This window comes from Halichoeres trimaculatus, unplaced genomic scaffold, assembly GCF_033239565.1.
Source record: "Halichoeres trimaculatus isolate MK-OKI-2021-1 unplaced genomic scaffold, fHalTri1.1 fHalTri1_scaffold_2, whole genome shotgun sequence".
NCBI lineage: Eukaryota > Metazoa > Chordata > Actinopteri > Labriformes > Labridae > Halichoeres > Halichoeres trimaculatus.
The window spans coordinates 20,978,965-20,990,376 of NW_027437180.1; the positions used below are offsets into that span (position 1 = coordinate 20,978,965).

General features: G+C 38.5%; 1 protein-coding gene across 1 annotated transcript; it reads left to right on the forward strand.

Moving 5' to 3' along the window:
• Positions 1-1,525: 1,525 nt before the first annotated feature.
• On the forward strand, positions 1,526-9,393 carry soul5l (heme-binding protein soul5, like). Its single transcript, XM_074665323.1, has 7 exons — positions 1,526-1,709; positions 2,366-2,425; positions 4,695-4,776; positions 4,968-5,088; positions 5,184-5,323; positions 5,885-6,048; positions 7,296-9,393. Coding segments are annotated over exons 1-7 (1,053 nt in total). The 5' UTR covers positions 1,526-1,707; the 3' UTR covers positions 7,780-9,393.
• Positions 9,394-11,412: the final 2,019 nt, after the last annotated feature.

The window sequence follows — 11,412 nt, forward strand, 5'->3', positions numbered from 1 at the left end:
TAGTGATGTCTCTCTAACTTTGAGCTTAAATAATGTGTGCAAAAAACTGTAGTTCCTTGTGTGTCCACTTGAGGCTGGCTCCAAAAGCTAAAAGTCCCATAGACCCAACTTTAAAAAACAAACATTTTTTTCAGCCTGTTGAGAAAAGTAATTCATGTGTCTTTACCTCATCAGTTCATTTACCTCAACCACGAGTTGCATAGTTGGAGGGTGTTGCTAATTTGACTGACATTTTGGTGCATTGCATCCAGCTGGGCAATTATGCCAGTCCCAAATCTTTTCTTGTATGACTTCTAGATAAGCAGAAGAAAAAAAGGAGAAAAGCTCTGGGCTTTATAATGCCCCTTTTAGAGACATTTGGGCGAGATATGAGGAGACCTACAGCCCTTCATTCTATTGATGAAATTAACTCTGTCTAAATCTGCAGCCACGTCAGACGAGGTTATAGCATGTTGCTCAAACAACCGTATTAACCCTCACAATGTATATAACAGCATATCTATATACTATGGGAAGCCGTTTTAACATTTAAAAGCTAAGTTTGACTATCTGATATTAACATGTTGATATCCAGAACATACTTCTGACTGTTGTAGCTAATTACATTTTGGATGATCTGAATTTTAATTCAAGATATCTGTAAATCTGGAAAAGGCAAACTAAAAATATCTGTAATTCAATTCTGACTAGGCAAAATTTGATTATAGAATTATTTGATAATAGAATTTTGACTATCCCCAATTCCTATTTCAGATATCTACATTTCCATTTTGACTCATCAAAATTCTATTTACAGATATCGACTAATATAGATTTCCCCTAGTCGAAACTGAATTTTGGATATCCAAAAAAGACATTTAAAGACAATTAAAGTTATCTATCATTCTAATCCTGTCCAGTCAAAGTGTTTTAAAGATATCTTGAATGGAATAACGGGTATCTAGATTTTATTTTCAGATATGTATTTCACATTTTGGATATCCGAAATGACGTAATAGATATCCCCATACACATGAATGGCGAAAAGTGACGTCATTTCAAAATGACGTTTTAGATAGTATCTGAAACGACAAGTGTGAGTAGGCAGAATGTATTTGCGGATATCTGAAATATTCTTTTCTTCTAGGCGAAATTGAATTACAGACTGGATAGCTTTTGGATTTTAAAAACGGCTTGCTATAATATCCTCGATGTTTTTTAGAATCGTATTTATGTATATCTTTGAAACACCTCATGAAAAAAAAACACCCAAGAGATTTAAGTAAGGCTTTAGAAATACACAAAAACTACTTAACCTACAACCATGCCAATAAAGTCTCTGAGAAAGAAATACCATCTACCCTCTCTTTAAGTCTTGTCCTATGTGGTTTTAGCATCACAATTCAAAACTAAGATTACAGACTCCATCCTCCTCATGTTTGAATGGCGTGATGAATAAACGGTGGTGGATTCTTCGTCATCACTCCTCTTCACAGCTGCTGAGATGGAGGTGATCTCTGAGAATGAACACTCCCTTATCATCTGACCACTGATGGTCCCGCACAGCTCAGCCCCGCCCTACCTGCGAGCTCCACGAGGACCCTCTCTGCAGTCTGCAGTCAGTCGAAAGGAGCACACTGCAGTCTCTCACACCACTTCTCCTCCTCCTCCTCCTCCTCCCTGCGTTCCCCTGGCAGGTGGAAAGGACAAGCAGACGGGGCTGGAACAATGTGAGTATCAGCTCTTACATGTTATACTTTATATATCTGTAGCGTGGGTAGATTGTGCTAAATTCTTTCAGACAGAATATCCGTGAATTCCGACGGTTTCGGCGACTTTTCTGCAGCGTCACGCATTAGACCAAGTTCATGTATTCATCATTGTCGGTCTGTAATGCGTGAGGGAAAATGTGCGTTTTTTTCCCAACCTTTTTCCTGTACTCATTAAAAACAGGTATGACATTATTTGCATGAGATTCTTTGCATTAAAGAAACTGCATCACATCCTTTAAACCTTTTTGTATTCAAGGTCGTCTTGTTTGGGTTGAAATGGTAATGAAGGACGAATATTTATCAAGCAGCTCATCTTTGTTTCAATGACCTCAAAACGTCTTTGATTTTTGAAGGAGGCACAGTCTGATGATGCAGCACATCTCTCTCTCTCAGAGCAGGAAACTGTCTCCCATTTCATCTCTGCAGTAAGAAATGCAGCACATTGATGCGCAAACTGGCACAGAATGTCGTGGCTTTTTATAGCTTAATTTAAGGCCATCAAATATTTATTAGTTATAAAATGAATGAGGAGATTGTTTTTTTTTTCCAAATGTGATTTTTCATTGGTAGTTTCACCTTCTGTTACTAATGATGGATACTTTGTGCTTCCTCAGGGCTTTCATCTCAGTCTTTGCTGTGTTGGCTCTTGCAGTCTGTGCTGAAGGAAATGTTGGGTAAGTTTTATTGCTTCACTTTAAAGCAATAGGGTTAGGTTATAAAAAACTCTTAACCAAGTTTCTGCTATATATTCATTTGTTAGGTTTATGTCTCTCTAAGAGGCTGCTGTTTTTTTTTTCTCAGTGCCACACTGGGATGAATTTGTAGTTTGGTGTCATGCTTGAAGTGAAACTTCTCCCCACCTGCACCCACTGCCTCACCGCTCTGAATAATGTTTTGAGTGGGTGAGAGGCTAGCAGAGGTTAGGGCTGTAGCTCAACTTCACAGTATTCTTCACTGGGTCTGTTGTACAGATTGTTATATCACAGATAAGTCTATAAATCCATATTAGCCTGCACGCTTTAGGGTTGATCTCAAAACAGTAGATAAACCCTGCTTATAAATGTATACTCAAACAATCTGACCAGATTTGTTTCTTCGATAAACATTTTATGGTTAGGGTTTTAATAACTAGTTTCAAATCTGTTAGTAAATACAAGTGTTCATTTAGTAAAGTGTGGTTCCTCTTAGAGTAAACAAAACTGAGACATAGGGTATTTTCCTTGGGAGTGGCTACCTGTGATTGGCTCACCACCAAGTCAACCAGCTTAATTCAAGCTCTGAAAAAGAAAATTCAGCCAGCCTCTATACTCAAAGGTTTAACTCAAGGCTTCAAAAAGTAGTTCAAAAAGTTAAATTTCAAAAAGTAGTCTGTCCACAAATTGCCTCACAGGGTTAATGTGCACATTTTGTTCTAAGTCAAAACAAAGTTTTAACAGCACATCAATGTTTGATCCAGTATTTGTTAACTTCAGCACAAGCGTTTAACTAGACGCTCCAAAACCTGCCCTGGTATGCAGAAACTTTTCAGAGTTTTATAAACAGTGGATCAGCCATTATTTCTATTATTTCTATCAGCTGTTCTGTCAACAGCTTCTCAAAACATGTTGTCAAACTGTGTTGAATTCTTTTTTCACTAAACAGTGGGCTGTGATCCACAGTTGTTACAGCCTCTACTCTTCTATGGAAGCTTTTCATTTCCTGCAGGGATTTGCGTTTTTTTCCCCTTATTTAGGCTCAAGAGTATTAGCGGTGTCAGACACTGATCCATTCATCTGATGCTACTTTTGAAGACGAGGATGTCTAAATGTCCCTTTACCACTTAAATGTAGATGTGCCCTCTGTCCTCTGATTGCTTCAAGGTTAAAACTAATTTCCCTGAGATTTTCTGAGATTTTGAAACAGATTCCAGCAAAGTGTAAGACCATATCAGTGCTCACTATAAAAAAGTATTGTAGAATGGTTTGATTTCTGTTGTTTTAAAATTGTTTTTTAAAAAATAATCTCTCATGGACACTTGACTCTTTCTGTTAACACGCTTTTGTGCGTCTTCTCTCCTCTATCATGCCCTGCTCATTCAATCCTTGTGTAAAACACTTTGTAACTTTTGACACTAGTAGATCTTCAGACTTTGGATCTGGATCACAACTCTAACAGTAGATGTTTGTGGTGCAACTAGGTCCCCATAAATTTACATCTGCTCTGAATGAAGTTGGAGCATCTCATGTGGGCCAGGTTTAAGCCATAGATTGTCTAAAGCGTCAACATAGTGTGAGTGAAATTGCTTATTGGTTTCCATAGAGTCACCATGAAGCCTTACCAGTTCTTGGAAATGCTCAATTCAAATAAGTCTTGACTGAAACTGACAAAGAGTTGGTGTTAAGGCCATAATTCACAGCCTGCCATACCACAACACTACACACACACAAAAAAAACAAATCCCTCTTTATTTTTTTTTACAGATAATAAAAGAGATTTAGAGACTAAAACCATTTTTTTCTTAGCTATAAAAATGTTTCATTCTACTATACAAACAACAATGTTAATTGGCTGTTTGAGAAAGGCTGCTGCTTGGTCCAAGCAGGTTTAGCAAACCAAGGTAGCTGCAGCTGACTTGGAACATTCTGACGCTGATAGCTCCTAAGCGGTGAAAAAAATAGACAGCAGTTCACATCAGAAATAAATAGAAACCTCTAGTGTGCTAACATATCTTGAACTGGAGGCTGGAATTAGCAACCTAACGCAGCAGCTCACCATTATAGCACCATCGCTACTAAGACTTTGGTTCAGCACTGTCAATAATGTGATTTGTAATTTGAGACGTCTTTGTATTCAGCAGCAGTCTTTCCGAAACCGTACAAATAAGTCATGGTACATGAACGTAACAGCCCTGTCTTTGTACAATTTGAATATGTAGTAGAATGTATTCTTTACCATCTGTTACAGACCGAGTACCAACACCAGCTTCTGCACTGAGTCAAAGGAATGTCTGGAATATGAGCTGATCTGCAAAACAGACGAATATGAGGTGAGTATCCACAAGTCTAACTGCAGCTATACTTTCTATTCAAGCTGTATAATCTCACTTTTATTCTCTTTTTGTGTGTGTGTATGTGTGTGTGTGTGTGTGTGTGTGTGTGTGTGTGTGTGTGTGTGTGTGTGTGTGTGTGTGTGTGTGTGTGTGTGTGTGTGTGTGTGTGTGTGTGTGTGTGTTTTCAGGTGCGACACTACAGCCCCACTCGCTGGGTGTCCACAGACGCAGAAGCTTATTTCATGGGTGTGGGAGCAGCCATGGCTTTCAGGAGACTCTTCCAATACATCACCGGAGCCAATGAAGGAGGTAAGAATGGGGCAGAAGCAGCAAACCAGTTGCGTGTTTGTTGTTTGTGTGGTATATTGAATGTGTGTGTGTATTTGTGTGTGTGTCTTGTGCAGGTATCCAGATGGAGATGACTGCCCCTGTCCTGGTGAAGATCCCAGAGGAGACCAAGATGTGGGAGCCAGCTGTCTACACACTCAACTTTCCTCTGCCGTCAGCCTATCAGGAGAAGCCACCCATACCCACCAATGACAAGGTGAGCTGAGTCGACAGGTGGCGAGGGATGTGTGTGCATGTTTCTGTGTGTGTGTGTGTGTGTGTGTGTGTGATAGGTGGGGGGCTTTGGGTGCTGGGTGACAACAGATAAACTTTTGCGGAAGTCTGGGTGCTTGCCCTTGCAGTCTGGAGGTCAGAGCTGTTTTGCTGTCAGTGTTGGAGTGTAATCTAATCACTCTGGAATCAATGAAGGGCATTGATGCTTGGACAGTATTCAGTGGAGTTGGCTCCCCTGCAGCTTTATCTCTCTCAGCAGAATTAGAAAGAGACGGTCTGGTTTATGTTGGCGTCAGCTGCTGCTGTCTTTTATTTGTGTAATGATGATGACATCGTAAAAGTACAGACTTGTGCAAATGTTTATACAGTAATTCATTACTGTTAATATGCTGATATTTATAATGAATTTTAATTTGTGGTCAGTGATGAGGTGTTTTACTGAGAAATAAGGAAGTATTTTTTATTCCAGACTTGCTGTACATGATCCTATCTCACCCTTCCTGCTTACTCTCTGCCCTGTCTGTCTGCTGCGTGCCCTGCACAGCTGTATTTCACTGAGATGCCAGAGATGGATGTGTATGTCAGGAGCTATGGAGGCTGGATGCTGTCGGTCACCTCTAGGCTTCATGCTCACCTGCTGACAAAAGAGCTAGAGAGGGTTCGAGCTGCTTACAATCACAGCTTCCACTACGGAGTTGGCTATGACAGGTAATAGTCATTGTTGTCATGTTTATTTGTTGCCAGAAGTGGTTGTATTTGAAAAAGGGGTATATCCTATGCTGGCTACTGTTGAGTGGCATGTCAATTGATCTAAAGAATAACCTGCTTTTTCACAAATTCGACTCTGAATGAGACCAAAATTACAATTGAAAAACTGAAATAAGGGAAAAAGTCATCAACCCATCATAAAATGTAAACTGAGGTTATAAATACAGAGATTATTATCACTGCACTGAGTTCTTGGTAATGAGAGTCCAACTTGCAATAGGGAAGACTCCCCCTGCTGGCTATAATAAAGAATTAAGTCTACAAATTTAAAGTTTTCTCTTTTTTTTTTTGGCTTGTTTCCCACTATACTGCTAGAGATAAAAATGAGAAGAGAAATGAGGATTTTAAAAGACACAGGTCTGGGATAAGTGAAGAACTATTTCAATCAATCAATCAGTCAAAGTTTATTTATACAGCACATTGCATACAAAGTGAAATTGCAGCTCAAAGTGCTTTATATAAAGACAAATGATTGATAAACGGTATATATATATATATATATATATATATATATATATATATATATATATATATATATATATATATATATATATATATATATATATATATATATATATATATATATATATATACAATAATAATGATAACAACAGATACGAGAAAAGGCAAAGCAATAAAACTAAGAGACATCTAAGAAAGTGAAGAATGAATAATGAAACTAAGAGAAATGCAAGTAAGACACTAAAAACATATTTAAAGCAAATAAAAGTATGTTAGAAGACTAAAATTAAGCCTGAAATGATTAAATGTAAAAAGATAAGAACTATATCCAAATATATAAGCAAAAAGTAAAAATGGAATAAAGTATCAAATTGTATCATTCAAAATAATACAATTCTCCATAAAAGCAAGGTTGAATAAGTGAGTTATTTGTGATTCAAATCATATTAATTGAAAACAAGATTCAAGAACCTTCTTGCTTTGAGGCAGCAGTGCAAGCCACTGCCCCAACATCCATACTGAGGCACAATGATAGTTGCTTGTTTTTTGTACTTTAATGTAAACTAATAATTATACACCTATGTAATTATCCATTGTTCATATGCAGACCAAAAACAATGAATGTGTGCAGAAATGCTTTAAAAATGACTGGAGGATATTTTTGGCCTTTGAAGTATCACCCTCTTCTAACTGCTGTGTTTTTATCTCTTCCCTTTTATGTGCAGTCCCTTGAAGCTGTTGAACAGGCACAATGAGGTATGGTATTTGGCTGAGGGGGAGCCAGTCTGCACAGATCCACAGGAACCGACCCCACCACACACACCCAGACCCACTCTCATCCACTTACCCACAGACTCTGCTTCTGACCCTCTTCCACACACCCTCTCTGACTCCCCTTACCTCACTCCCTCCAACCTCTCCTCCCCAACCAACTCCTCCTCTCAAAGCCTCTCCGACACACCAGCTCTTCCAACATCGGACACCCCGCCCAGCCCTTCTTCCAACTTGTCAGCTGAGGCTGTCTTCAGCAACCCCCCTACCTTTGCCCAGATCCTGCTAGACCTGACCACCAACTCCTCTGATCCAGTCTCTGTGAGTCCGTCCTTGGAGCCTCAGTCTGACACTGCCCTGTGGAACAGCACGGCCCACAGTTCTGTGGACACACAGGCTGACAGTAATCCAGTGGTCGAGCCAGATAACGCTCATTAGCATCAGCAGGCAAGTTTGATCCAAGCAGCTATTCCAGGTATAATCACATGGAATTGAAATAAAACAGCAGCAGTGTGAAAGTGTGTGTTATAGAAAGGCAACGCTGCTTTCTTCTTCCATATCTCTCTATTTATGTAGATCACTGTAACTCTTCTGTATGAAACTTAATGTTTGAATCTATGTTCTATCACAGCTTTGCACCTGCAGCTTCTTGTAAGCAGTCACATACCTGTTACCCGTCCACTTTGTTGTCCTGAAGTTCTCACAGAGCTGCATCAGAAAGCGATGTTACATGTATGTCTTAGAGTTAAAACTCAAGGTTCATGTTAAGACTGGAAATCACTAGTTCCATCACAATTTAGTATTATATTGACTCTTGGGCAGTATTACCACCTTTACTTGTGTCACAGCATGATGATGGCTACTGAGAGTCTGTTTTTAAGAGAATATGAGGAAACATCCAGGGCCCTTTTAATAACATCAGATACAACTCACAAATCTTTAAATAAAAGAAGGAAATATATACGTTTATCAGATATTGTACTTGTCCGGATTTGTTGTGGGTCAGTATACTCACTTAGATCGATGACAGTGTGAGTATAAGGAAGGGTTGTCTTTGAAGACTAGAGCGACTGACCTAGAAACCTGTGGGGCCATAATGTGTGTTTTATTTTCTGAGTTTGATGTATTTCTAAGTGATTATTCAAGGACTCGTCAGTAGATTGAGGCCATGACATCCTCTCAGCTTCCACTCTGCGTTAAAGCCTCATGTTACTGTCTGTGATGAATCATTATAAAATCAGAGTGGACATTTTCTGGGATCTTTGGTGCAGCCTTAGTATTTGGTATATGTCAAGTCAATTCAAAACACCTGTTAAAACATTTACTATGTCATTTGTCTTGATGCTTCTTCAGGAAACTAAAATTACAGATTTGGTAAGATATTCCCCAACTTCAGGAATATTCTAACTACAGTAACAAAAACCATGGTTATAACTTAGGAAATATTAATAACACACAACCTTCCTGCACAGAACCATAAGCATGTTTTGATATTATTACATTTTCAAAATTTTGATTTCATTTTGTTTCATTTCAAAAAGGAAAAAAACGATAGATAAAAAAAAAAGAGTAGCTTCTTGAAATCAAAGTAAACCCAATCCATACAAGTAAATACTATTACAGTAAAGACAAACCTTTTAGAGCCATTCCCTATCTAATTTCAGCCAGCTTAACCAAAACATTTCAGGAATCTATAGTTGGCATTATTCAGTAAATGATGTCCCCCAAATTATATCCAAAGATGTCCTGCAGAGCTCTGGACCACAACACACATTGGATTAATGTCTGGATGAGAGTCAAACTGAAAATGTGTGGTCCTAATTTTTGGACTGAGTAAAACGATGGTCTGTTTGGTTGGCAGTCAGTGTTTTATTTTAGAAAAGTTTGATCTTGAAAGAGAAGTAAGAGTGCTCCAAAGATCCCCAACAATCACACCCAATAAAGCAATGCAATACAATCACCATCTGTTATTCAATGACTTTCTCTGTCCATGTGTATCTGAGCTACACGCTGTATGAACTGAGGAAGGTGCAATAAAAACATAATAAATTACTGATGGACTCTGTTTTTTATGCCTTGTGTCTGCATTACTTGCTGGAACACTTGGATGCTCTTCCTGTTAGTGTGGTTGTACTGGAAGTTGTCCACTAGGGGTCACAGTGAGACTAATGGAGCCAGGCATAATGAAGGTAGAGGAAGAAATGAAGCGTTATTCTTCGGTATTTTACGGTAATCTTAGCCACAGACGTATATCTTATTCTCACTTTTGTATCTGAAATTCTGGGGAAAGTAGTCGCCTTCCATCTCTGTGAGTATTTGAGGACTTTCAGTCAGGGTTTTGAGCCCACCATGGCACTGAGGCTGCGCTGCTGAGATAACCCAATGTGTGATGGCTCAGACAGTGGTTTTCTCTTTGTGTATATCGTTAGATCTTAGTGCCGCTATTGATATGACTGATCATCACAACCCTCTTAGAGAAACTATTTGGCATTACAGGCGCTGCTTTGGCTTTGTTGGAATTGTATGTATTGTATCTGCCAGATTGTCTGCATGGCCATAGTTAGTTATGGAGTTCCACCAGGCTTACTGCTTGGAGCAATTATTTTTATGCTTTCTCTAGGTACTATTATGAGGAAAAACTATAAGCAGCCAGCACTTAGCCTTGACAAATTTTTATCTAAATTTTTGAAGATTTCCTTCTAATGAGATAATCGCCTCAGGCGACAACAACAACACTGTTGTCGTAAACTGCAAGTTCTTTGTGACCAGGATTTGTTCAGCTCTAACACCAGACAAATTTTGAGGACGGCTTTTTTTTTTCACCTTCACAGTACTCGCAAAATAGTTAGGTCTTTAGAGTGATTCAAAAACAAACGAACAAAAAACTATTCCTTGCTTTTGTTATCTTTAGGTTGTATTTTAGGAGTACTGACTGGAACCAGGTGGAGAGAGCACATCTCTTTAGTGTTAGCATCTCTACTTTGTCTGATTTTCAAAGCACTTAATGGAAAAAAACAAAACAATTAATCCTTAAGAGTTCATTATGTGGTATTCTTCCCCTAGATCAGTGCGTCCTCAGCATGCAGGCCTGCTTGCTGTATCTAAGGTTGAACCTTAAGTTATCAGGCTGCCCTCCTTTAAGAGAGTAGAGGTTGAGGTCCAGGAGGCAGACACCCTCTCTACTTTTGAGAGTAGGCTTAAAACTTTCCTGTTTGAGAGATCTCATAGTTAAAGCTGGCTCAGGCCTGGACAACTTCTTAGTTATGCTGCTCTAGGCTTATTAATCCACTGGGGGTCTGACTGATATTTGTTCTGATTTGCTGCTGTATAAATAAAGATTAACTGACTGATAAATGTATTAATGCATGTACTGTACATGTGTATCTGGATGTATTAGAGGCTACAATCTCTCTCTAAAAAAAAACCTATTAATTTAACACATTTTCTGGGGCTTTTAGTCTGCTTCTACTTGTTGTTAGTATTATAATTAAGGGATCATATCATATTAATCTCTGTCAATACTGCCTTCAAAATAGAAAAAAAAAACAATCAATACTCAACAATATCTTGAAAGAGAAAAAAAACTTGAAGACAAAAGTCTTGATGGATGGTGTTTAATCCAGTTTGTTATTCCATACATGAATGCTGGTCTGAAAACCACCAAAATAATTGTGCACTCTACCACAGTAAGAGACAGGGTTCAATAGCATTTGACAAAATCTGAAACCAGGTCTGAATCCACTTCATGAATCCATTTACAGTACAAAAAAAGGGAGAAAAGAAAGAAAGATCCCACTGTTCTGAGGTCTGGGGCTTTCACTACAAAATTGTCACTGATGTCCTGTACCCCTTACAAAAGCCAGAGGCATAAAACTTCCCAGATTGATTAAAGAAATCAACATTATCATTTTTAAATATTCAATAAATCATAATTTTTTTTCACATACAAGATACCCTAACCGAAAAAAAACTTCTATCTGCGGCAAGTCACAGGGTACTGTTACCACTGGCACGACCGAAGGAGATGTTGCACTTGACTTGATATTTCCAATAAAACCATCAGTTCTTATG

Excerpts from the sequence above, each read along its gene's own strand:
- soul5l (XM_074665323.1), top strand. Across the intron at positions 5,089-5,183 it reads CACCGGAGCCAATGAAGGAG|GTATCCAGATGGAGATGACT; the intron begins GTAAGAATGGGG and ends TGTCTTGTGCAG. Across the intron at positions 5,324-5,884 it reads CCATACCCACCAATGACAAG|CTGTATTTCACTGAGATGCC; the intron begins GTGAGCTGAGTC and ends TGCCCTGCACAG.